This window comes from Ailuropoda melanoleuca, chromosome 13 (assembly GCF_002007445.2).
Source record: "Ailuropoda melanoleuca isolate Jingjing chromosome 13, ASM200744v2, whole genome shotgun sequence".
Lineage (NCBI taxonomy): Eukaryota > Metazoa > Chordata > Mammalia > Carnivora > Ursidae > Ailuropoda > Ailuropoda melanoleuca.
Window position 1 is genome coordinate 60,933,234 of NC_048230.1, and position 27,575 is coordinate 60,960,808.

General features: G+C 52.3%; 1 protein-coding gene across 3 annotated transcripts; it reads right to left on the reverse strand.

Moving 5' to 3' along the window:
* Positions 1–296: 296 nt before the first annotated feature.
* Positions 297–26,267, reverse strand: GDAP1L1 (ganglioside induced differentiation associated protein 1 like 1). Of its 3 annotated transcripts, none has more exons than XM_034641918.1 (7): positions 25,981–26,267; positions 17,919–18,111; positions 16,661–16,834; positions 11,885–11,982; positions 10,964–11,078; positions 953–1,191; positions 297–553 (listed from the first exon to the last, which is right to left on the reverse strand). In XM_034641918.1, exons 1-7 carry the CDS (start codon positions 26,158–26,160, stop codon positions 446–448), a joined length of 1,107 nt encoding a protein of 368 aa, XP_034497809.1. In that variant the 5' UTR covers positions 26,161–26,267; the 3' UTR covers positions 297–445. The 3 variants fall into 3 exon arrangements, 2 of the variants coding, with proteins under 2 accessions (XP_034497809.1, XP_002917407.2); XR_002142281.2 differs by having other exon boundaries at positions 307–416; positions 515–1,191; positions 25,981–26,266; XM_002917361.4 differs by having other exon boundaries at positions 444–1,191; positions 25,981–26,266.
* Between the last annotated feature and the right edge of the window lie 1,308 nt (positions 26,268–27,575).

The following is a 27,575-nucleotide window of genomic DNA, read 5'->3' on the forward strand; positions in this document are numbered from 1 at the left end:
AATCCACCTCCAGACCCACCCCTGCACTCAGGCCAGGACTGACCTTCTGAGAGAAGGTCAACATGGCTGTCGCTGAAGGCACCTCCCATGGTGGGAAATGTCAACCCCAGGTAGGAAGAGGATGATGGATGGATGCTGCCTCCAGGGGCTTCTGGTAAAGTGTCAAAGCAAACACACTGGCCAAATCAGGAGGGGAACGAGAGGGTGTGCTCATGGGGTCGGTCCCAGGCGTGACCTGGTGGTTGGCTGCCACTGTGTTGGCTGGAGCCAGTGCTGTCTCAGTCCATGTGCAGGAGAAGAGTGGAGCCCCTTCGGTCTTCAGGGGCCTCCCTGGGGTCTGTGGTCTCCAGCCTCACCCGGAGGCACCACTTAGAAGAGCCAGTGTTGATGTTGGCTTTGTCCTGTGGAAGAGTTCCCTGGGCAAGAGGGAAGGGGAGGCAAGGTGTCAGGCCCTCTGAGCCCCCAGCACCTCCCGGAATCTGGGCCCTGGTGGATGAAACAGCCTGGGACTCACCTCAGATCCTAACCAGTCCCCACAGTTCCATCTTGAGACCTTGAATCAAAAGAAAAGGCATTCGTGTTTTCTCTCTCTCGTGTTCTCTCTCTCCCTCTCTCTCTCTCTCTCTCACACTCACTCTTTCTCTCCTTTAGTAGAGCCGTGGCCTCAATGCACGGCATTGGCAACGTCTACTTCTAAACTATGGAATGTTTTCACATTGACGGTAGAATTACTCCAAACGGGGCGGGGAGTGGCTGTTCAAGTGTTCATGAGACAGTGCGTAACTGAGAGCTTGCTGGGAGTCACACAGTACAGACACACCGACAGGCACCAAGCCCGGGCCTGGCTCTAGATGTATTTTTTCTTGAGGTACCAGTAGGCAAAGTAGCCCATCCCACCCAGGGAGCCCATGAGGAAGGACGCCCCAAAGAAAGATGGGGGTTTCCGCTTGACCAGCCGGAACGCGTTGGGGATGACGGCCGACAGCAGGGTGGTGTGGATGTCGCCAAGGACTTTCCGGAAGGCCAAGCGCTTCTGGACCCTCTCGAAGAAGGACTGCAGGTTGGGCCGGCTGCCGTCTTCCCAGTACTTCTTGGACAGTCCCAGGAACTTGAGGCGGTGCAGGGTGGCTCCCAGGAGGACGTCGGCGAGGGTGAAGGCACAGCCGCAGAGCCACAGCTCACACTTCTGCCCTGGAGTGGAAGGGAGAGGAGACGGGGGTAGAGGGGCTCACTCATCCGCCGCTTATGCCTCTGGCCTCCACCCCCTGCCCACCACAGCGCTGCCAGGCCGCCCGCTCCCTACAGCTTCGATCACTTTGGCCCAAGGCTTATACTACCTATGTAAGTATTTTTTCTTTAAATCAACTGACTTTTAAGTGCAAATACATGTGTCTAAACTCTAGACCCCTACGTCCAACTGCCCATTTGACAGGCTCCACTTGGATATCCACCATGCCCTTCAAACTCAGTATATCCAAAACCGAATTCCTGATCGTCACCCCCAAACCCACTACACTCATCACCAGGTCAGCGACCGTGTGCCCCCAGTTGCTCCGGCCAAAGCCCCATGCCACTTCGAGTCCTCTTCCTTTCATTCCCCACGTATAGTGTGTCAGCAATTCCCAACAGCTTCTCTTCCAAATGCATCCAGGGTGTGAGGTTACCTCTGCTGTTACCAGTCCTGTCCAAACAACCATCCTGTCTGACCTGAATTATAAGAATGTCCCCTTGATAGATCGCCCTGCCTCTGCCCTTGACATCCTCAAGTCTGTTCTGAACACAGCAGCTGGAAGGACTGGAAATAGTCATGGCTTGCCTGGCGGGGGGGGGGGGGCGGTGAGCAGGGAGTGATTCATGAGAAGTCAAGATTAGAGAAGTAGATGGAGATAAACTAGGGTAAAGCTTAGAACCCCCCACAAAGGAGTTTGGACATGAACATGGTCAGTGGGGAGAACTGCAGGGTTTTGAGCCAAGACGTAATGTAGGAGACCAAAGGAGCTCCATGTCCACCTCTGGGCCTTTGCCCCTGCCAGGCCTCATGCCTGGAATGCTCTCCCCTCTGCCTCCACTTCCTGTGAGGTCTGCTGTCCCGGGACGCTGCTTCTGCGTCTTTGAGCAGGTGTTCCGTTCAACTCAGAAATGTCCTGAATCTGAGGCCCTCCACCATCAAAGCTGGAGCCCTTCTATCCCTCTCACTCATGGCTTCTTGTTCATTCATTTATTCATTCACCCAACATGTTTATCTAGTGGTATGTGCTGGGCACAAAGCCCTGACATGACAAGATGCGTGACAAGACACAGGGTCCCGAGAAGCTCGTGCTTTCACAGGACGAGGAGGTAAAGTGTAATGAAGGCTCTAATCCGAAGCCTGTTCTTGATACGTAACCTTCAAGATGCCTGCTGGATATCCAGGGGGCGACAGATGATGAATCAGCAGTTAGAGGTACACATAGCTAGTTCAAGTGTGCATCTTCAGCATGGAGCTGGAAGGACATCAGCAAGGGAGTGAGTAGACAGATCTGACAATAGGACCAGGGGCTGAGCTCTGGAGCTCTGAGATTCGGATGTTGGGCAGCAAGGAGAAACCAGCAGAAGGGCATGAGGAGGAGCACCTGCGAGGTGCGAGGAACCAGGAGAGAGTGTTTTCCTGGAAGCCAAGGTAAGAAAGTGTTCCAAGGAGAAGAAGGGAGGTGTTCGAATGCTGCAGAGAGGTCAAGTAGGAGGCGGAGAATTGTGGTGGCATTTGGTGACTGGTGACCTTGACAAGAGCAGTTGGAGCCGATGCTGACACTGAAAACCTAGTTGGAGGGAGTCCTGGTTGGAGGGAAAGGGAGGAGAGGAACTGGAGACTGTGAGCAAGGATCCCTCTGTCAAAGAGTTTCGCTGTGATGGGAAGGACATGCCAATAATGCGAGGCAGGTCAAGAGTGTCTTTGCAAGCGGGGGGGNGGGGGGGGGGGGGGGGAAACCCAGCACGTTGACGGCGATAATGTAGCAGAGGGGGAAATGACGCTGCAGAGGACAGTGGGGGAGTTACCAAGACGGGTGCTTGAGCGGATGGCCGTCTAGTGCACCAGGGGAGGGGTTGCGCGTTCAAGGACAGCTCACTGTCCGTGGTTCGAGGGAGCGCGTGCAGCTATTATCTCACCAGATCTAAGTTGCCGCGGAGTGGAAGGCAGCCACCCCGGGGGGCACAAGCGGTGCCAATTCGACTTTGACTGTGAGACACATTCCAGTTTCAGAGATGTTAGGATGTGATGGGACAAGCTGTCTCTTAGAGCTGATAAAATGGGGTGTGTAGAGTACGAGCACTGACGCTGGTGGGGGCGGCGCTGTGGGGTCAGAGAGCTTCGGTTTCCTGGGTGAGTGAGGGGAGAGCTGGAGGCAGCGGGTGGAAGGTTGAGGAGGAAGGAGACGGTATTAAGCAGTCACCTGGAGAGGGGAAGGGGGGGAGGCCAAGGGCAGGTGGAGAGCCAGCTAAGGCTCGTGGTCGTGAATTCAAAGTGAGACCAGCCGGCACGCGTGTTTCTCCAGCCACGTTTGGGCCCACAGGCGCCGCCGAGGTAGAGAGTCGGGTGTAACCACTTGAGGTTTTGCAGAGTACGCTATAAAGCCAGAGCAGGGCAAGGATGCCGATAGCACAGGCAACGGAGTGCTCTTACTGGTGGACGACGGGCGTTACTGCCAGGTCCAGAGCAGAGTGAGATTGGGATGGGGGTGAGGGGCAGCGAAGGGAAGCAGGATCAGGGGCCTGCAGTCCCTAGCGACAGACTGGAGGAGACAGCCAGATTTGAGAACAGGAGCAAGGACTGAGCCCTGGGGCACTCCAAGGTCTAGATGACGGACAAGGAGGACCCGGCAAAGCTGTGGGGGAAGGGTCCGTCTGTGAAGTGGGAGGTGCGCCAGAGCGGGCGGTGTCACCCCTAGGCCTCACAGCAACCCTACTGGCAGGTGCTATTACTATCCCCACTCTACACATGCGGACACTGAGGCACAGAGAGGTTAAGTAACTTAGCCAAAGCCACACAGCAAGGACGTGGCAGAGCAGAATCTGGATGTGAACCCAGGCCGTGTGGTTCCAGAGTCTGTGCTTGTAACCGCTACAGCGCACTGCATCTTTCCCCGTGCAGACGAGCACACGCACAGGCATGTACTCCACACGCACTTGGGCCCTTCCACAGGCGCCTTCTCTGTCGGGTCTGTGTGCAGATCCGTGTGGCCGCACCGTGCGTGGCATGTCTGTTCGCCCCCGGGTGTGCCTGCCCAAGTCCATGTTTATGCACGTGGCTATCTGCCACATGGCCACCTGCGTGCGTGCGGTGTGGAGGCCCCAGATGTGTAAGTGAAGTGTACGCCCACATCCATTGGGCCGTTTGCCTGCAGACAGATGTTCCCAAGCATGTCTGCGCGTGGCACTAAGTGTGTCCACGCCTGGGTTTCTGTCTGTGGGCAGATGCTGAGAGCCACGACCACCACGTACGCAGACACGGGTCGCTTCCTGGCAGGACACCCTTCCGTTTGCGCCTCTCTTCCAGCTGTGCGCGCCCTTCGAAAAGCCCCCAGCCCTGGACAAACCCTATCTGGGCCTTCCCCGAGTCTGCCAGCTCAGTGCGCTGACCAGTGAGGCTTCGAATTCATTACACAAAGCCCAAGGGGGCACCCAGGCATGCCTGGGCCTCTGTGAGTTCTGGAGCAGACTGGCTTCCCCATGACCTGCAGACACAGCCCTCCAGCTTTCATCTCTCCTCACACCCGGGCCCTCGTCCTCGCTCCGACCGGGACGCCACCGCGTGCATTCAGAACACAGGAGCCTTCAGCCAGGAAAGCCTTCACTCCAACCGTGAACCCTAAGCCAGGCACACGCACCCTGCCTCCGGCCACCCCCACCCCNACCCCCGCTTAAGGCCAGGCCCCCTGCGGTTCTCTGCATCGGCTGAGGCTGCACATCTCCCCTTCACCTTCCAGATCCGCTCTCCTCCCTTCTCCATGCTGCTCTGCGCCCCAGGAGGACAACTGGACGGATACCCCAGTGGGGCTCCCAGCCCTCAGGCTCCAGTCGGGTCAAGCCGTTGGGGAGCAGAGGCAGGAGGTGGTAGGGTGGGCGAGAGTGAGGTGGGAGTCCTGCTTCCCTCAGTGTCCTCTCCGCGGGTCCACAGATGGAAGGCATAGCTCCTGACCTCCTGTCAGGCGGTCCCCCTCTCCACACAGCATCCTGCAACTGCTCCCACCCCTCACGGCCTCAGGCCCGGGGACCCCGTTCATCCTTGTGCTCTCCCTGCATCCTGCCCACCTATTTGTGAACAGTCCCTTGATGAAGTCCTCCTCAATTTACCCCATTTGAAGGTGCCCTGTTTCCCACGGGGCCCCTGCCTGGAGCATGCCCCTGGCATCCTCTCCTGGACTTGGTGTCATCCGTCCTACAGCACTGACTTCTCCTTCCCACTGGGTCTTTCTACCGACCTGAAAACATGCTCTTGGATCTCCTCTTCACCCCACATCCTTCCTCAGGCACCATCCCATCTCACTACTCCCTCCCACAGCCAAACATCTCAAAAGGGGTGCCTACACCTGCCGTCTTCATCCCTCACCTCCTCACCTGCATTCAGTCTTCAGCCACCCACGCCCGCATTCCCACGAATTGCCCTTGGCAAGGTCACCAGCAACAGCCGTGAGACAAAATCCAGGGGACGCTTTCCTACCCTCGCTTCACTCAGACTCCCAGCAGCGTGTGACATTGTGGTCTCCTTAAAACACAACCCTCTCTGGGTCCCATTGACACAGGGTCCTCCTGCCTCACTGGTGACTCTCTGTTGGCTTTGCTGGCTCCTCTGCCTCTACCCCTCCCCCAGCATGGGGGGGCCTCAGGGCAGGAGTGGCAGTTTTAAAATGCACTCACAAGCCACTCCGTACTTCTCTGTTGGAGCCCGATCTCCCTCCCCTTGAACGTGGACTGTATTTTGTCACTTGCTTCTAGTGAAGAGAATGTGGCAGAAGTGACAGTGACTTCCCACAGTATGTTGTAAAAGGCACTGTGGCCACCTCCCCCCTCTCTCTGCGCTCACTGGTTCTGGGGAAAGCCGGCAGCCGTGCTGTGAGGACACGCAAGTGGCCCCATTGAGAAGCACAGGTAGTGAGGAACTGGGGCCTCCCGCCAATGGCCAGCAGGGAACGGAGACCTCTAGTTATGAACCACGTGAACGAGCCATCTTGGCTGTGGATTCCCCAGCTCAAACGACTGCAGCCCCAGCCAACAGCTTGAGTGCAACCTGCATCGTACAGCCCTAAATTAGAACCACCCAGCCACCGTGCTCCAAAAGTCATGAGCCACAGAAAATGTGTGATGTAATAAATGTGGTTTTGTTGCTGCTTCAGCCCCTAATTCATGGGCAATTTGCTGTGCAGCAAAAGGACACATCAGCCCTGACTCTGTTGTGTTTCCCTCCAGTCTCTCCCTAGATGAATCACCCAGTTCTATGGCTTTAAATACCACATATGTGCTGGAGACTCGCAGATCTCTGTCCAAATTCTGACCTCTCCTTCACAAGGCAGACTAGAATACCTAATGGCTTGTGTGACACCCCCTCTCGGGTGTCTGAAAGGCCTCTTGAACACACTGTGTCCCAAATCAAACACTCGGCCCCCTTGTCCGTATCAGGAAATGGCACTCGGTAGCTCAGACCAAAACCCAGTAGTCATCTTGGATTCCATTCCCTTACTCTCCTTCCTCATACGACCACTCAACAAATTCCAATCCATTCTGTCTCCAAAATGCCTCTCGAGTCCATCTACGCCTCCCCATCGCCCCTGCCACCTCCTCAGTCCAAGCCAACATCATCCCTCCTGGGCTGCTGGGACAGCCTCCACTCTGTCTCCCTTGAAATCCATTCTCACAGCAACTAGAGTGCTCTTAAAATCAGAACGTCTCACCCTGGGTGAAAATGGCCACCAGTTCCTCCCATTCCTGTATGCGTGTGGATTTGCTGCCTCTGCCAACAGGAGGTGAATCTCACTTTTCACCCCTTTAGTCCAGACTTGCTTTAGCTAATGGGACTCTAGTAAATTCCACAGAAATAGAGGCCTGAGAAATGTTTGCATGCTGAGTCTTTGCTCCCTTGCTGCTGTCAGAAACCCTGCAACCACCACCATATGAATGAGCATGGGTTAGCCCACTGGGTGATGAGCAACCTGTGGCCCAGTGGCCCGGCTGACAGAGAGCCAGCCACTAGACATGCCAGGGAGGTCACTGACTGCCAGCTCGCTGCAAATACATGAGTGATGCCACCACCAGCATGTGGGACAGAGATAGGCATCCCAGATGGGCCCAGTCCAAACTGCCAAACCACAAATCATGAACAAATAAAAGGTTCTTTTAAGTGACTCAGATTGAGTTTATTTGTTACGCAGTAAAAGCTAACTGATACAATCCCCTTCTCAAAACCCTCCAAAGATTTCCCATATGATGGACTGTACATAGTACAAAATCTAAATTCTAAATATAGACTAAATTTTAAATATAAATAAAATATAAATATGGGTCTGTTCTAAATTCTAAATACAGGTCCATGATCTTGTATCTCTCTGGCTCTGTCCAACCTCACTTATGCCACTCTTCCCATTACTCACCACATAGTAGCCAGTTACTGGAGAGTTCCCAGCTATCCCCTCACCACGGCGTCCCCTCAGTCTAGGACACACCGGTCCTGGTTCTTCACTAGGCTAGCCCTTCCATAACCGTCAGGTCTCATTTGAAATGCCACCTCTTCAGAGAACCTTTATCATATTTGCCTGGCTCTTTTACTGTTAATCTTAATACTTATCACTGTTTATAATTCTGTTTTTACTGATGGGATTATTTGACTAATGTCTTTCTTCTCTGCAAGACTATAAACTACATGAGAGCAAGAACAATGTCTTGTTTTTACTTACAGTTTTATCCTCAGGACCTGGCACACAATCGGTGTCCAAGAAATATTTCAATAAATGAATGAAGAAAAATGGTAATAGTAATTATTTTTGAAACTGCTATTTCTAGAACATTCTACCTTTCACCAGGCACTGTGGAGAGTGGTAACACCCATTATCTTTATGAACCCTCACAACTTTCCTGTAAGTTAGATACTGTTATTATCCACATTTTGTAGATGAGCACACACGAGTGAAGTGAATTCTACAAGGTCACAGAACTAGGAGGTAGCTGATGAAGAATCCACATCAGTGTCATCTGGCTCCAGGCTAGGGTTCTCAACTGTGACATTTTAACACTTCCCAACCCGGTCCCTGCCTCACAAGGGGACAAGTGGAGGGCATAAGCATCACCCCCAGGAAGTTTGGGGGTGCCCCAGTGGATGCATGAGACCATGTGGGCCCAGCCACCTCCGCAGACCTGTGCTGCTTCCCCCAGCCATGGAGGGACACAAGGACTGCCCAACGTCTCCATCTGGAACAACCCCAGTCATCTTGCCATGGGGCAGTACAATGCTGCCTCCTCTTGGAAGAGCTCAGGACCAAAACAGAGACTGGAGGTCTCCAGGTCTGGAGGCTCCCAACCTAGGGATTGCATGAGGAATGAACATCTACAGCTGTTCTCCAGGACTGTCCACTCTGCCCTCCCTCTAGGTCACACTCTGTGTCTCCCTTGATAGATCAGCAGCTAATACTTGTGGACATTTCCATACCGTGTGCCAGGCCATGTGCTTATTCCCTTACACGCACTTTCTCACTGGGCCTCACAACAGCCCTGTGAAGTAGGCTTTCATTTTATCACCCTTTACAGAACAGAAGAAGTGGCAGAGCTAGCGCTTAAAAACTCAAGACTCTGGGAGCCACGGTTTGAATCTGGGCTCCACCATTTCTATCTGTGTGACCTTGGGAAGGTTACTGAACCTCTCTGTGCCTTAGTTTCCTCATCTGTTAAATAGGATTACTCATATTACTTACCTCCTAGAGTTGCTAGGGGCATTAAATGAGTTGCACTACGTGAAACACAGCACAGTGCCTGGCCCACAGGAAGTGTTGTTAAAGATACATTGTATGGGCTGAATTGTGGCCTTCCAAAATTCATATGTTGAAGCCCGAATCCCCAGTATATCAGAATGTGACTCTATTTGGAGAGAGGGCCTTTAAAGGCAGAAGTAAGTTAAAATGAGGCCATCAGGGTGGGCCCTAACCAATATGACTTGTGTCTTTATAAGGAGAGGACACTGTGCCACACAGACACCAAGGGCGTGCACCTGGAGCAAAGCCTGCGTGAAGACACAACAAGAATGTGGCCTCTGTAAGCCCAAGAGAGGTCTCAGAAGAACCATACCTTGACCTTAGACTCCAGACTCCAGAACTGAGAAAATAAATCTCTGTGGCTTAAGACATCTAGTCTGAGGTATTTTGTTAGGGCAGCTGAGCAAATTAATCCATAAATATGTAAGATGTGCCTGGTAATGAAGGTCAACCAATGAGAGAATGGCAGAGCTGGGCCTCTGACCGCAGAGGCAGTCTTGGAAACACCACACCTTCTGGCCTCTGAGCACTCTTCTGCGACGGCTCCCCCAAGCACATTCTCTGACAGAAAGGAGAAAGTTCCTGCTTGAGGTGCGTACTATTTTTATTACTAAGCCTTGCCATGCTTTTTTCTACAGAGGAGTTAGGGCCTGGCCTTAGAACTCCTGACAGTGTCCTATTCAGGACTTTAGGTATCTATGAGCACCTTATGCTTGCCTCAGTTGTGAGATGCTGGAAGAGCACTGCACCTGTCAGGAAGGAACCTGTTCTTGCCCTAACCATGCCATTTATGAGCTGCACGAAATTGAGCAAGTCCCTGTATCTCTTTGAGCCTCAGTTTTCTCAAATAGAGAATGTGCAAGGCTTTGGCTGTCATATGTTTAAACTAGCATGTTCCAGGCAATGGGCAGAATGCTTTTACTTTTTATGAGTCCAACAAGATGGTATTAAGTTATAGTAGTACCATCCCATTCTACAGATGAAGAAACTGAGGCTCCAGTAGGGAAAGCAGCTTATTCAAGTTGCACAGTAGAGAGAGCAAAGCCGGAACTCTAACTCAAACCCCTGTCTGACTCTAAAGCCATCTTTTTTTTTTTTAAGATTTTATTTTAAGTAATCTCTATACCCCAGTGTCGGGCTTGAACTCACAACCCCAAGATCAAGAGTTGCATGCTCTACCAACTGAGCCAGCCAGGGGCTCCTAAACCCATCTTTTCGAACACTGTGCTCCACGGCTTCCCCATACAGATGGTGTGTGCATGTGTAAGGCTGTGCGTGTAGCAGTGCCTGTCACATAGGCTCTATAAATTAGCATAACTGAGGAGACAAGACTAACTGGCTGCCTAAAACAGAGCAAGATGAGAAGGTCCAGAATCAAACTCAAAGAGGGGCAGTGGCAAAGACAGCACATAAAAGGAAAAAGGAGCAGAGTGGTGTGGAGAGGGTACTCCCAGGCAGAAGAGCTGCAGGAGCAAAGGTGTGGAGATGGGAACGAAGCTGGCACACTCAGGGTCCAGAGAGCCACTCAAGGATGGAAAGAGTCAAGGTCAGAAAGAGCCATAACATATCCTTCAGCAGGGGAAAGGTGAGAGGGTCCTGGTCATCACCTCCAACACCATCATCATCTTCACCAACCTCTATTAAACATCTACTGTGTGCTAAGCGCTGACCTAATACCTACATGTATTATTTCATGCAACGTCTCAACACCTTTCTGGGGTAGGTCTTATTCTTATCCCTATTTCACAGATGAGAAACAGGTCCAGGGAGGTGAAGTACCTGACCCATGGTCGCTTAACTAGTAAGTGGTCAAGCTAGGACTTACACCTAAGTCTGTCTGCCTCCATGGCGTATGACCCTAACCACCTGGGAGGTCCTCTGAGATCTTTGGGATAAAGGGGCTGGGAGTGGGCAGGAGCGGGTAGACTAGATGGGCTCCAGCACCCACCTACCCCAGAGCTGGCACCCACCCTCGTTCTCCAGCTTCCTCTTCTCCAGCTCCGCCTCGATCTGGTCCAGCACCATGGCCAGCTCCCCAAGGATCTTCTTCAGGTAGCTCACATCATCCTGCTCCAAGATCTTGGCCTGGGGACAGGACAGGCAGGAGCCAGAGGAGTTGAGCTGGCTTCCATCGAAGCCTGGATAACCAGGGCTGGAAGGAGCTTGACCCAAACCCCCTTCGGCAAACCCAGCCTCCAAATATCCCCCTCAGCATAGAGGGTGCCCCACTGTTACAGACAAAGCACCCTCATCTGGTACTCACAGCACTCCTGTGAGCTTGGCTGTCCTGGCCAGACCTGGCACTTTCATATACCAGCTGCTGTGAGGATCGGTTGATAGCAGCTCATTGCTGCCCCTTCTCCAGGGTTACTCGCAGCCAACAAGAGCTGCCTGGAAATACTTGGGAGGGTATCTCCCACCCCTCACGCCCCGGCCAGGTAATCTGTAGCCAATGACTGACTGACATAGGGGTATAAAAGGCTTGCCCTTGTCTCCATGTGGATTGACTTTGTGGTGACACTTATGCTGCAGAGCTCCCTGTGGGGTCAGGTGAAACTTGGCCCCTTCTTCCTTCCTATCCTTCCCACCCTTACTGGGTTCTCCTCAGAACACCCCCTCTATGCCACTCTTACCCAAGAACCTCTGTCCAATGCTTTGCTTTTAGGGACACAACCTAAGATGTGAGGACACCAAGGCTCCAGTGAGACAGTGGCTTGCTCAAGGTCAAAGAGCCAGTAAGTGACAGAGGAGATAGGATTGGAAAATCAAGCCGTGTTGTTTTCCTTTTATGCCATGAGCTGATCCTCTATTTAGAACCAGCTTCTCCCATTTGTTCTGTTCCATGGGAAAGATGGTGGGGAAGGAAACTGGGCAGGCCTGGAAGCACTCACCATGAGCTTCTTCTGTTTGGAAAGGTAGGGCTCAGAGAGCTGGGGCTCCTCTTCATGGTCCAATTTCATGAGGTCTGTGGTGGCATTGGCTAAATGTCCTGGGGAGAGAATAAGGAAGGCCCCATCTTTCTGACACCCAGGGCCACTCCCACCCCTTCTTCCAGAAGTTTACAGGTAGGTCCCACTCAAACATTGATCTGGGAAGTAATACTATCAACAGCCAACACCTAGTAGGCCCAACAGGCTGCAGCGTAGGGACGGATGACATGTCATCCTGCCCGAGGCGCAGGCGAGTGGAAGACATAGACACATAAAGAAATCGCTGTGATATAGCATGATCAATCTGTAATGAAGAGCGAACAGAACACTGTGGGACACAGAGGGCCACCTGCCTAGGCCACAGGGCATCAAGAAGCCTCACTGAGGAGGAGACTACTCGGAGATGAGGAGGAGTTCGCCAGAAATGGAGAGGTTATAAACCTGGACAAACTCATACTTCAGTGCATTTCTCCCCCTACTCTTTCCTGTGGTAAGGAAATGGGTTCAGAGGGGCTAAATAATAGCCACACTAGTAAATGATAAGCAGGGCTCAAGCCTGGGTCCACTTGATTCTTAGTCTAGTGCTCACTCACTGTAGCCCACAAGGAAAAACTTGCTTAATGCCAAGAAAAACCATAAGAGACTTTTGCTGTCTTGAAACTTCCCGTTCTGGTGAGACAATTTTCCTGAAGATTTAGGAACATGCTAACCCTATATTTCCTGAGAAAACTGGCCTTTTAAAGATGTTAAAAAGGGAAGGGTGATGGAACAGAGGGTCAGTGATAGAACTCAAGGCAGCCCCCTGAGATTTATTCTTAATGAGAGAGAAGTGTCCTATAGTCTAACTTTGAGAGTCTAACTGTAAATTGTGGGAGTTATAAGAGGAGGTGAAAATATCATGCAGGATAGGATCCTGGGGTCTGTTCCATGACTGGGATGGGATTTCTCCAGAATTCTTGGCCAGTAAGTCTGGGATGTGGTGGGTCATGGGGACAGTGGTGCCTCAATCCTGCCCTGCCCTTTCCCTTGTGTCTCAACCCCACTTAGAGATCCCTTAGGCTCCTTGAACTCATCCTGGCCCACTGACCTCATCATCTTCTCTGCTCCACCTGCTCCTCGCCTGCATTCTCCCCTAACTGCAGCACCCCTCCCCCACACTGAGCCAAGCCAGATGCCTGGGTTGGGGGTGGGTGTCCTCAATTCCTCCTTCACCTCCTCCCTGCACCAAATCAGTCCCAGGTCCTGTTGATTCCTCCTTCTTATTCTTTCTCATACTTAGCTTCTCCCTTTCAGTCCTCTGCCTCCCTTAGTTCAGACCCCTTCATTGATCTCTCTTTGGATGATTCTGACCCAGCCCAAGGCACTGACACTGTTTCCTCTCCGTGCCGTTCTCCCCACTCACACCAAAGAGGTGTTCCTCACACACATACTTGACCATGCCACTCCTTGCTTAAAAACCATCCCTGGCTCCTCGCTGCCCTCAGATAATGTCCAAGCTCTTCAACTTGCCTTAAAAAAACAGCAGGATCCTCTCCTCTTACCAACTCCATCTTTCATTGAGTTGCCCCACTTGTCCCTGTCCCCAGGTGGTAACATTTCAGCCACTCCAAATGCTTGGCATTCCCTGAATGTGCCAGACCATCCCAAACCTCTGGGCCTCCGCTCACACTACTTCTACCTCCTGGAGTATCGTTCTCCTGTATTCCTGATAATCCCCTTCTAGATCCAGATCACTTCCTCCATGAAGCCTCTCCTGATCCTCTAGGAGGTCTGACCACTCAATGCCTTTGTCCACCGGTGTACATTGTACAGATTTCTGCCAGAAAATGCAAATACAGTGATCAGAGCTGCCACTGCACAAATCCATTCACGTTACAATCTATGTGAAAAGTGCCCTCTGGACTTGTGCAGTGCACAACCTGTACTGCTATATCTCTGGATGTTGTACTTATCTCTGGATGTGTATGTCTCCCACTAGAATTTGCGTCTCTGGAGACCAGTGGCTATGTCAGATTTGCCTCTGTTTCCTTAAAACCCAGTACAGGCCTGACACAGAACAAGAGCTTAGTGAGAGTTGAATGAATGAATGAATGAATGAATGAATGAATAGAATGAGTGAATGAGTGACTACACATGTTCAGCTTCTGCCCTCTAATGTCTCATCATCTACCAACCCATCTCCTGGCCTGATACAAAACCCAGTAAACACACTCCCAGACATTTCAGCTTTGGGGCTATATTAAGTCTCATTGATATTTTATGAATGTGAAGGTCAAGTATAGCATTTTCTCTCTTGCCAGTCACCTAGGGCTGCACATGTGGCTCTCTTTAGACTCCAGGAGGGCAAACCAAGCCCAGGAAAGACCTTGGGCTGATTGGAGGGATCACTGCAGGATCACTCTATATCCTGTGAGATCCCCCTCATTCACCCAGTGGGGCTGGAGTCCTGAGATCCCTTTCCTTGAAGGAGGAGCAGGCTGGGCCTTCTCAGGACCCCTCACGGCCTTCTAGACTTCTTCAGATGACTTATGGCAGAATGAGGAAGGGCCTTCAGCCCGCAGAAGCATTTAAGGACTGCCTCCACCAAGTCCAGGCCACCATCATTGCTCACCTACATGACAGCAGGACCTCCTAACTGCCCCACCCATTCTTCTCTCAGCGGAGGGAGCTCTATAAAATGCACATCAGATCACGTTCACTTTCCATCCCTAGTTTCTCCACTGCTCTTTGGACAAGATTCCAATCCTGTCAGACCTACTCCCCAGACTCACACCATGGCCGCTCAGACCTCCCTTGGGCTATACACTTCATCCACACTGAACTTCCTTCAGTTCTCCAAACACACCACACCCTCTCCTACTCCTGAAGCTGAAAGGATTCTCTCTCCTTCCCCTTCTACCTCCTCGTCATCCTTGGGTGTTGCTCCATTTCGGAAGCCCTGGTGCCCCCAAGGCTGGGATGGGCACCTTCTTGTCATAACACTCATTGGTTCTAGGGTGACAGTTTTTTAATCAGTTACTGTTTGAACAGGTTATACATACATACTTGTTTAAAAATTCAAACAATATTAAAGAATGTGCAGTGAAAAGTAAATCTCTCCTCTCAATCTGTGGTCTCTTAGTTCTGCTCCCCCAAAACAAACAGCTTCTCATGTATCCTTCCAGAAATCCTCTGTGTTTGCAAGCACCTGTGTGTCCATTTCACCCCCTTTTAAATGCATTAATGATAGCACGCTAGATGCATTTTTTGCCCTTCATTCCTACTTACTAATATATCTTAGAGAGCATCCCATATGCTTATTTTTTTTAGATTTTATTTAAATTCAAGTTAATTAACATATAGTGTATTATTAGTTTCAGTGGTAGAATTTAGTGATTCATCAGTTGCATGTAACACCCAGTGTCATATGCTTATTTTTTTTAATAGCTGTGCAGTGTTCCATCATATGGGAAGACTAGAAGTGCTGCAGTGTAGGGGAAGACTAACTCATGCACAGCTGGGTTGTTTCCAGCTTTGTGCTGTTACCAGCTATGCTGCGATGAATGTCCTTGTACGTGACTCTTGGCGCGCACATCCAGGTGCGACTACGGGATCACCTCCCAAGTGCGGGCCTTTCTGTGTTGGATCCAGAGTGCCAGGCTGCCCTCCTGAGAGGCTGTTCACAATGCAATTACCCGGTCATTTGTCGTTCTGCTCCCCTGTGACAGAACTGTGACCCCGGGATGGCAGAAGCTGTGTCTGTCCCCATCTGTCCCCAGCCCCCTGCCCAGGGCCTGGGTCATAGGAGATGTCATCAATGTTGTTGACTGAATGGAGATAGGATGATGCTGATAAATTCCAAGTCTTGCTCGAGGGTACTCTAAAGGGACGAGATCAAGTTCCACAACCTGCCCTTTCCCACTTTTAAACATCCGCTCACTCCTTCAAGAGGAAGTGACCATTTACTAAGCACCTAGCATCTACTTGGAATGATCGCACTTCATCTGTCTATAGGACCCGATGGTGTCTGCACAGAGCCTGGAGCAAAGTCTGTAAATGGCTGTTGATGGATAATCTGATCTAATCCAACCCCCATTTATTGGGTGCTGGAAACAAAAGGATGAGCCGGGCTACGGGCACATCCAGGTTAGCACTTAGGACAGGATGTGGGTGATGCTTACATCAGAAATCAGAGACCCCACAGGGGGCCTTGCACATCTGGGCAGCCTTCCTTGGTGGCACCAACCCTGATGTCACTCAGTGCCCTGGGTCACCAATCACAGTCCTGACCTCCCTGGGCCCAGAGTCCAGGTGTCTGGGGCCGGGACTCTGCTATGATGGTGCCCCAGCTCCCCAGGGATGAGACAACCCTCTGGGGGGCAGAGAGCCCCATAGCCTCTTTATGGGATGGCAGGACAAGAGGAGGGACAGGACAGGGGAATGAGACAGCCAGAGAGGGAGAGACATTTCAGTTTGAAACAGAGTGAATGAGATGGAAGGCCAGGGAGAGTGGTGGAGAGAAAGCAAGCAGGAGAGAGGGAGGGAGGATCAAGCAAGAGAGGCCCAGAGGGAGGGTCAGACAGATTAACAGAGACAAGAGAAGGGCTGGAGAGAGAGGCAGAGAGGGATGAGGGAGATCAGGAGGATGCGAGGAAGAAGGCCAACTAGAGACACATGGTCGGGGGGCGGGGGAGGTGGAGGAGGAAGACTGCTGCTAAGGGAAAAGGTGGGCAAACGGGGGTAAGCGGCAGCACTCACTGCGGATCTCGGCTGTGGCGTACTTGGGGATCATGGAGTCGGTGGTGAGCTCGGGGTGCAGGATGCAGCCGTGCGTGTAGGCGTCCATGGGCAGCGCGTCCAGCAGCTCACGGTACTGCCGCACCCTCGCGTGCTGAGGGCTGCCCGCCTCAGGCATCAGGGCCACCACGTGCTCTGCGGGGCACAGCCGGGGCTGGGCTGGGAGTGGTGGTCCTGCCCTGGCCCCCTACCCACCCTGATTTGGACAGGCCAGGCTTGGGTACCCACCCCTCGATCCCAGCATTCTGGAACCCTGAAATGTCGAGGCCCACAGGGACCAGCCTTTTCCCCTGGCTCCTGATATACAATCTCCACCCAGCTGACAGGGGATCCTAGCGGTTCTGCCTGCCTACTCACCTCCCTGGAGTCCTGCCAACCTGTCTCCTGAAGGGCAGCCCCTCACCACTCCAGGCTTGTTGCCTGATGGGGGTCTAGGCCCTGCGTTGCCAGGCTTCAAGAGAAGCCAGAAATCTGGATGCTTAGCTGAACTTTCTTTGATTTTTAATTGTTGACAATAATTCATATTATTTCTACACAGTACAGGTCTGGGCCCTGACCCCCTCTCAGCTGGGTCTGCAGCATCTGCCATAGGCAATGGGCTTTTGAACCTGAAGCAGGCTGGAAGGAAGGAGGGAGACAGACATAGGGTCCTGTAGGATTCTGGGGTGTCTGGTCCCTGCTCACATCTGCAATGTTCTAGGGTTCCTGGGCCCATGTCTATGGGGTGCCCAGGGGGACTATGGCGCTGACTATGCTTCTAGGGATTCAGGAGGCTGGGCCCTGCCCATGCCCTGGCATTGCTGAAAGATCTGGGCCCTGTCTGTGGTGACACACAGGTGACACCCTGTGGAGGGCCTGGCTCCTGCTCCCGCCTGGGGGCTCTGAGGACCTGTGGCCATGCCTCTGACTGCCGAGCTCCTGGGAAAGGAGGCTGCAGCCCCAGTGCTCCTAGGGGCGTGTCTAGCTAGCTAGCCTTTCCCTGGAGTACTGGGGAGAGGGTTTGTGGCGTCCCAAGGATCATGGCCATGCCTGTAGCTCTGTGATTCCTGGGTGGCATCTGAGCCCTGTTTGCAGGCCCATCGTTCCTTTCGGGGAAGACTGAGCCATGGCCACAGCCCCAGTGGGCTTCCTCAGGCTCCCCAAGGTTCTGGGAACCTGTCTGAGCCTGTGGGGTCCCTGGGGTCTGTGGCTGAGGCCCTGGTGGGTATGGCAGCCGTACCTCCTGTGAAGGTTCGCTCCACATAGTCGATGATCTGGTCGTAGTCGCTGATGATATTGTCCCGATGGATGATGACAGGCACCTCCTCGCCCAGGTTGAGCCGCATGAACCAGGGCTCCTTGTGCTCGCTCTGCGGCAGGCTCACGTCCCGCTCCTCACACACCAGGCCCTTCTCGGCAATCACCAGCCGCACCTGCAAGCACCAGGGCCAGAGTGGGGAAGGTGGGAAGAAGTGGGGGGGCACTCTGCCCGGAGGGGCGGGGCATGCAGGAGGGAGGTCAGAGGTCACACACAGGAAGTGACATTGCTTCCAGCTCCTTCTTGGGCTCCTGGTGGGCAGGGGTGGGGGGTGGAATCTCCCAGGGGCCTGGAGCCTCTTGGTGGGAGGAACACAGCCCTACCCTACTCTGGGGTAAAGGGGTAGTGCTCCCTGGTGGTGATAGGACTGGGTTTCACAGCTGGACATACCTGGGATAGGATTCCTGGCTCTGCTGTGTGTGTTTGGGCAGATTCCTTAAACTTTCTGAGCCTCCGTTTCCTTATTTGCAAAATGGAAGTATTAATAGTACCACCCCAGTGTCTGGTATATGGATGGCACGCCATTCATGATTTCATTATCATGATTAGATGCTCAGCCCGGCCTCAAGAGGTAGATGTGATTGGGAAATTCATAGAATTTCTTATCAACATAATCAATAGCTTAATTTCTCAAACTATCCAGGAAACAAAACAAGGTGCAAAATAATTTGCCAACATCAGTTGTCTTTTATGGCCCCACACTTTCCCATCTGGTTGTTGGATGTTCACAATAGCCTCCCAGAAGAGGGTAAAAAGGAACTATCCTCCCTGTTTTTCTTGATCAGAAAACTACAGCCCAGAGAGGGCAAGTAACTTACCCAAAGTCACACAGCAAGGTAGCAACAGACCTCAAACTGGAAGCAACAGGTCCTGACTCCCAGCCCAGTGTTCTCTGCCCTGCGGGCACCTTCAGAGAATCCTGGACCTGTCCTTTCTTAGTTTTTCCCTATGTCTCTAAGGGGTACCAGACAAACATTTGAGCTGGTAGAAGCTAATGGAGACCCTTGAAGCTGGGGCCTGTTCCTCACCCAGCCCAACATTTCTGAGCTGGAAGACAATTAGAGATCACCTGGTCCAACTGCCCCCTGCCTGTGGACTGAGACTCAGAAAGAAGATGACTTGCATAAGGTCTCCCAGCAAAAAAAAAATGGCAAATGACTCCACTCCTCCCCACTAATGGCTCCAGTTCAGGGGAAAGGGAGGGCATCTCTGAGGCCAGCAAAAGTGGTTCTCCTGGAATGTCAATGTCTGGGTGTCCCCAGACATTGGGGGTGACACCCAGACTGGGTGTCCCTGGCCTTCCTCCCAGGTGCCAGGAGTTAAACACTCAGATGGGAAGCATGGTATCATGGTCAGACCTTGGACTGGGGCCCAGCCTGTCAGTTCAAATCCCAGCTCTAGCACTTACTTGCTGGGTGACTATGCTTTACAACTGTGTGTCTCCGTTTCCTCACCTGTCAAATGAGAGTCCCACTAGCAATTCCCGCAGAGGGCTGCTGTGGGGGTGAGATACTTTAGTCCCTGCGAAACAGCGCCTGGCACACTGTAGGCATTATGTGTCTTAGCCACTTGTATGAGATCAGGTTTTGGAAGCAGACAGATCTGGACTTGAAGCCTGGCTCTGCTGCTTATTTGCTTTGTGACCTTGGACAAGTCACTTGATTTCTCTGATTCTAGGTTCTATGAAATGAGGAATGTAATCCACTCTTTCAAGCATGGCATGAGGTTGAGATGGGAGGACGTGGATGAAGTCCCAGCCCAGGAGGTTAATACATGGGTTCTACCATCACTATCTCTCTCTCTCACACACACACACACACACACACACACACACACACACACACACGCATGCACACACACACACACACACACACACACACACACTACCCCACACCCGTGGCTGATGTCCTAGAGCAGTACTTCATGCTCCACCCTCACCACTAACATGAACACCCCTTTCTTGGTGGGGAGGGAGAGGCAATGGGCCCCTGAACCCCCAACCCTCATTCACAGATTCATTTGTTCCATTAGCCAAAAGCAGGCCCTGCTGATGGGGCTGGGAGGTCCTCACCCTGGCTCTGCCACAGCAATGTTATGTGACCTTAGAGCTATCATGCCCCTCTCTGAGCCTCCTTTTAATCATGAGTAGAATGAGGGCTGGTCTCCCTGTTCAAGGCATGCCCCGCAGCCCTGCTGCAAGCTGACACTACATTTGGACCACACCAGAGACAGTGGGAGGGAACTGCGGGTTCTGTCTAAGAGAGGGGGAGGAAATGTGCCAGAGAGTGAGCACCGGGGGAGGCATCTGTTTGGTCTGGGGATGTGAGAGTATGAGTGCATGAGCCTGAACGTGAGTGGCAACTGCATAAACGAGTGTGTGTATGTGTGTGTGTGCGCGCGTGCGCACGCGTGCCTGGATATGTGTGCGTGAGTGGGGGTGTGTATGATGAGGGCATGTGCATATGCGTGCATGAGTGTGGGTGTGTATGGATGAATGTCGGAGTAACTGCATTATTGTGTGAGTGCATGTGCATTAGTGTGGATGTGAGTGTGCACAGGCATATGTGTGTGTCCTTGCATGTATGTATAGGTGACTGTGCATGAGAAAGAGAGAATGCGCTTGTGTGTATTTGAACTCCTGGGTGGTCCCAGTGCCCTGGAGAAGCCCAAGAGCAGTCAAGGCTGGAGTTTGGCTGGAGCCCAACTGCCCACTCCCTTCCTCCTGCCCATCCTGGCATCCTCCACCCTGGGCGATCAGGCTCCGCCCAGCCATCCAGCCTCTGGGCCATGCTGGGACCGCTGAATGGATGGAAACGGAAACCAAACCAGGCCCCTGCCCTTGGCAGGTCCAGACATTTGGCCTTGCCTCCTGGTCGGGCACCTGCTCCCAGGGACCACTCCCAGGCCCTGTCCTGGGACTCTAGTGAGGGCGCCACGTGGGGCGAGTGCCTGGGGAGGTGACTCTCTTTAGGGATGTAACAGTTTTGCTTGGAGCTGCCTCAGGGTCATGCCGGCAGGCGGCCAAGGAGACTTTCTCCTTTAGCTGAGCTGCAGGCCAGATCCATGTGCCATCCTGCAGGGGAGGGGGGTGTGGGAGGAAGCCAGGCTCAGAGGAAGGCCATGCAGTCACTGAGGCCATCTGCCATCTCTGCATCCCGGACACTGGACCAGACTTAGGTAGTCACCACTCAGAGTGACCAGACATCAACCACCCCTGCGCAGACTATCTTCCCCATGGGTACATGGAATTAGCTCACTGGTGCTTCAGTCATGGTTGGGCACTGCCCCTCCTCACCCAGGCCCTTGTTTATGAGGCAACTGCAAGGTGCCGGGTTGGCATCTCTGCCCAACCATTGCTGCTGTGTGACTTTGTAAAAGACACTTAGAGTCTCTGAACCTCAGTGTATTTATCTCAAATACTTTTTTTTTTAAATTAATCAAGGTGAGGGAGTGGCCCACACAGGGATCTGAGGAAAAGAGTTCCAGGCAGAGGGAATGCCAGTACAAAAGCTCTGAGGCAGGGGCATGTCTCGCATATCTGAAACACAGCGAGGAGGCCAGTGTGGCTGGAACGGGGGGACAGGGAGATGAGAAGAGAGGAGGTCATGCACAGCCTTGTAATCAAGAGTCCCAGATTCAGGGGTCCACGAATCAATCCAGGGACTCCTTGAACTAGGATGGGAAAATTACATGTTTATTTTTAGTAATCTCATACTGACAGCATTTTCTGCAATTATGAGTGTAGGCGACAAAGCATGGTAGTGTTAGCAGTGCCTGAAATATTGTCACCACAAGAAATCACTTTCATCACTCCACACTGCTACAGTTACACTCATTGTGACTTTGACATTACAGTGATCGGTCCTGCCACTAGGTCAGGTTATAACAGGTTAATACAGGAACATATTTTATTATATAAAGAATTTGTTTTAAAAATATGTCAGTAGCTGTACTTTGATTGGCTTTCCCTTGTAGTAATGCTATGTATTTTACTTTATTCCACTAAAAGCATTATTGTGAGAAAGATCCGCAGGGTTCCCCCTGTTGATGAGCGGTCCATGACCCAGGCATGGTTAGGATCCTGCAGTACAGCCTAGGGAGATTAGGAGGATTCTGGCTCTTTCCCAGAAGGACCTGGTGAGCCACTGCAGGCTTCTGAGAAGAGCGGTGAGATCTGTAGCTGCCACCCCTGAGCTTCTGGGGGTGGGGTGGGGTAAATGGTCAAGTGCAGCAAGGATGGGGCTGGGGGCCAGTACCCAAGAGCTTGAAAGGCAAGGCCAGGGTGGGAGGCAGGGATCACCCTCCACTTCTTGCTTCCTCCTGCCATGTCCGAGAGGGGACCCTGGAAGACCTGCTCAGTCTTGGGTGTCGGGACTGTCTTCTGACAGGACCCAGGTCTGGGCCTCTGACTGCTGGGGGCAGAAGGTTGGGCCAGGTTCTCCCCACAGGTACATCTAAGACAACAGCAGACCCTGAGAGGATGGGGTCAGGGAACCTTGAATGGGCTTGTTGCAAGAAGCCAAGGATGGCTCTCAGAGACTCACCTTGGTAGAAATAACACGAAGAATAGCTAACTCTCATATAGCACTTTTTCTGTGCCAGGCACTGCTTTAAGACATTTACATGTGTTATAAAAACCTAATGAGGTAGGTACTAGTGCTCCTTTTACAAAAGAGGAAATAGGCACAGAGATAGCACTAAGATGCTCAAAGCCACACAGCTAATGAAGAACAATCGTGGTTTTTTAAAAAACTGGCTGGTGTGAAGACAGAAGGATGCTCAAAGAGCTGGAGACACACAGAGACAGCGCAGTTCTTCCTGCCTGGGGAGGGAGGGATGCAGGTTGTATCAAACATCGAGTCCATTTTCACATTGAAAAGCTGATGACCGAAGAGGGTAGGGACCTACCTGAGGTCACAAGGTAGTGAGTGGGAATGCCAGCAGTCAGAAAGTCTGCATATTTGCCCCTCACTGTCTCACCCCTCTGTCCACCTCCCCAGCCAGGGAGAAGGAGGCTGGGGGCAGGAATGGCCTCAGAAACAAGCTAACATCTACACTTCGCATTTAGAACCTCCTCTGAGCCCTGGGGCCCCAGGTGATCACTTATGATGGTGCCTGAAAGTTCACTGTTAGCACGCGATCTCTAAGGCATTGTGCTAAGTGTGTGGCCATGCATGTTATCATTCAATCCTCACAGTCCTCTGAGGTAGGTATCGTTCCTCCTGCACAGAGGAGGAAATGGAGACTTGCAGAAGTGAAGACACGTGCACGAAGTCACACAGTGGGAAGTGGCACAGTCAGGCTTTGATCTCCTGTCTGATAAATATTAAGTGTGCTTACTGGGCACTTTCTATGAGCCAGGCACTGCTCTAGGTGATTTAATGGATACGCTTGCTGAATCCTCACAATGGCCCTATCCCAGAGGTGCTGGTATTATTCTCAAATTACAGACGTGATGTCTGAGGCATGAGAGGCTAAGCAACCTGCCCAGAACTACCCAGCCAGTCAGTGGCAGAGTTAAGATTGAACCTTGGGCAGTCTGGCCTCAGAGTCTGGGCTCTGGACCCCCCTCACTGTCCTGCTGCCCTCTAGCTTTGGGATAGTCCCCGGATGTCCCATGAAGCCACCACTACCACTCTTGGGGGTAGGCTATTTTCTGCTATTCATGCACCATTAAGGACAGGATTCTCAGATGTTCTACAAAGGGGAATTGCTCCCTGGGTGCAGGCAGGGCAGGGCCCTTCAGGACTGAAAAGAAGGAAACTCACCTGCTAAATTCCTACTATGTGCCAGACACTTAACATATATCCATAACCCCTTAATCCCTCAGGAATCCTGCAGGGTTGGATGCAAAAGTCCCTTTTGCCAGATGAGGATATTGAGGCACAGAGAGGTTAAGTGATTTGTCCAAGGTCACACAGCCAGGAAGCACTTAAGATGAGAATGGAACCCAAGACCATCTGACTGCAGAGCCCATGCCCTTTCCACCAGGCTACACTGCCCCTAGAACCCATCTTCCTCAGGCAAGAGGAAGGTCCTGAAAGGGGAGGCAGGAGGATACTGAGGCTGGCCTGGTCACAAATGGGGTTACAGTGGGTAGTCCTGTTCATGAATAGGCACCACCTCAGCCCTGAGTGCAGACTGAATAGGATATATTCCATGGGGGCAAAGGGAAGAGCAGGAAGCTCCCTTGGGGAATGGTAATGGGAGGTACCATCCTTCTGCCCCCTGTCCAGTCCCAGCCACTGAGGCCTGGCTCCTGAGGTTCTGGGTGGGAAGGTATTTTGAAATCTGGAGGTCAGTCTGATTCATCTTCAAACTGCCAGCATCTGGCGTAGAGCCTGGCATGCAGTAAGTGCTCAGCATGCACGTGTAGAATTTATGGATGAGTCCCAGAGTGGCCCTAGCTAACCCGAACCCTCCTTCCCCTAGCACTTTAGTGATATCATTACACCTATAATTATCAGAGCCTTGACCCTGTGCCAGGCACTGCTATCAGCACTTTTTGTTTGTCACCTTATTTCACCCTCAAAATAACCCTCTGAGAAAGGTACTGCCATTAGCTCCATTTTACAGATTATAAAACTGAGGCTTTGGAGATGCAAGGTGACCCCTCCAAAGCTTTACAGTGAATTATTGGGGAAGATGGCTCTTCTACTGGGGACTGTCTGACTTCAGAGTCTATACTCTAAACTGGAGCTACTCAAAGGAGGATCAGCTTTACCAGCATCACTGGTAGCTACTGCTGCAGACCTGCTGAATCAGAGTATCTGGGGTGGGACCCGGCAGTCTGTGTTTTAACCAGGATCATGCAGCGATTCTACTGTATGCTCAAGTTTGGGTAGTGCCATCTAGAACACTAAGTTATACCGCCTCTTTGACAACCCTCTCAGCAGCTCTGAGAAGAGGTGGGAATTAGAAGAAGTAGCTATTACTATTACTATTACTATTATTACTGTCATCGTCTCATTTTCCAGATGATGAACTGAGCCTGGACCAAGACTCAAACCCAAATCTTTTGGTTCCAAGGCCCTTTCTCTTTATGGAATCTGTTTCTCCATCTGAAAAATGAGTGAATGGAACAAAAGGATCTTCCAGGAAGAAGAGGAGCCCCAGGGTCTGTCAATGGGCGCCACTTAGAGATCAGCCGCACTTGCTGTTGGGCACTGGCCATGGTGCTGAATTCATGCCCCACTGACGGACAGCCACCCAGGGTGGGAGATTGCGCCCCTAGAGGTGCCCCTGTCTTACAGCGCAGTGTCTGGCCCTCACCCCAGGAAGCAGGACCCCGAAAACTCAGCACCAGGTTGGATTCCTAACTGCCCCCCAACTCGTCTGGGTCTGAGAAGGGGCGGAGGGGCCTTCTGTGTCTTTAAGAGCAAAACATCGATTTTTAGGGGCCGAACCGAGCTGGTCTAAGGAGATGGGTTAACTCCTTCCTTCTCAGCTCAAGATAAACGTGGATGCTGGAGAGGACTAGGTACAGATCCTCCAAGCCCCAGCCAGAGGAAGGCTCCCAGCTAGGCAGGAGCTGTGACCCGGGGGGCCTGTAGTATCCAGGACAGCAGCGTGGGGGGAGGCCCACCACCGACTACTGGGGCTGGAGGCTGGATCCCAGGAAGCGCTCCTCCTCCCTCCTCGCAGCAGCCGCCCCCTCCAACAGGCCGCCTTCCCAGCAGTGCCCATTCCCTTCCCCTTGCCTTTGTCTGTCTTCTCAGCCCTCCAACAGACCAGGTCTTTCTGGGAGGGAAAGAGGCACAATGGATATTCCCAGAATTGGGGACGGTGCTCCTGGGGCCCAAGACAGAGCCAGTCACCTCCCAGGAGAGCAGCCCGGCATCCTCCACCCTCCGGCCCCGAAACCCCACATTCCACCTTCCAGCCTCTCACCGGGGTCCTCAGCCCCCTTCAGCCCCCTGGATCCCCTCCCCCAAGCCTCCTAGCTACTGGGTGCATTCTGCTCCCTCGCTCCTTTGGGCTCTACCTTCTGCGAGCTGAAGGACTGGGTCCAGTGGTACAGAACCAGGCTCTCCTTGGGCCAATGGGCGGGGCTGGCCGCCTCGGGCGCGACGGGAGCCTCCACCGGCTTGGCTGCATCGCTCTCCAGCGCCGAGATGGGCCACCAGCTGCAGTTGGTGGGGGTCAGGTTGTTGGGGGTCGCCATGACAGCCGGGAATCAGAGGGAGGAAAGAAGGAGGCTCCGCGGCGGCGGCTCTCTCTCGCCCAGCATCACATGGCCTCGCGGAGCCTGCCCCTCTGCTTCGCTCCCTCCCTCCCCTCTCCGTGAATGTCATTACTCGCTGGGCGAGTGGGGGAGGGGCGTGGGGGATCCCAGGAGCTCCTTGGCACGCCCCTGGCCCCTGCCAGAGAAACCATCAGTCCTCTCGGTCTGGCACCATGGAAGGGTTCAAGAAGCCACAGGGGGGGGTGGGCCATGCCCCGCAAATATCTCATATCTGGCCAGTCATCTGCCAAGACCACCACTGTTAACGCATTCTGACTCTCTATCTTCCAAGAAGCAAATACCTCTTAGGACAACTGGTGTTACAGAGACCCATTCCTTTTATAAATCAGTGTCTGGAAATAGCCTGTCTCTCTTAGGGGCTGTCATTTTCTAGCATTTCTCTTGAAGGACCTCTAAGGGCAGAAGGGAGAAAACTATGAAGTCCGGAGCAAATGCTTACACAGCACTTGCCCTGTGCCCCAGCTTTACAGCCATCAACTCATTGAGCCCTCACAATAATCCTATGAGCCTCGTTTTACAGAGGAGGAAAGTGAGGCACAGAGAAGTTAAGTGACCTTGGCCAAGGTCCTCTAGCTAGTAAGTGGTGGGGTCGAAATTCGAACCTATCCTGCCTGGCTCCAGAGTCTATGCTCTTAGTGATAAGGTCATGATACCATGATGATGATAAAGACAACAGCACAGCAAGCATTTATCAACCCAAGCACTTTATAGGCATCATCTCATTCATCTGCATGATAATCATTTTTACTAGAGCAGGAAAATGAGGCTCAAAGATGTCAAGTCATTGGTCCAAGGTCACATCTCTACCTAGGAGACTGAGGCACAGGGCGGAGCCCAAGAAAGCCTGTAATGCCCTGCTGTCACCTAGTTTATCCTAAATATTCATGGTAGTTTTACATAAAGTTCCTTAATATACCCTTGCTTCCCCTGCTATAAATGTTGTTTTAATTTACTTACCATTGAGCAAATAGATGCATCAGGAAGATAAGGTTCTGAATTTGCCCTCCCTCCCCCACGTGATGCTATCAGGAACTCCTGAGCACAGGAGTTCACCCTTTCAGACTGCTAAGTCTGGCTCTTGAGGAATCATTGTCCTTCCTTCTACCAGATAGCAAAAGTTCTGTGGCCCATGGGCTTCCCTTTTTGCTTTGGCTGCCAGGAAGCTCGGAGCTACACTTTCTGCTAAGTACCAGTTGCCACATTAGCCTCCCTGGTTCAGCAAATTCTTTGTCACTCTTCCATGAAATTCTTTTTTAAAGATTTTACTCACTTGAGAGAGCGAGTGAGAGAGGCAAGTGAGCACTGAGTGGAGGGGGAGGGGCAAAGGGAGAGGG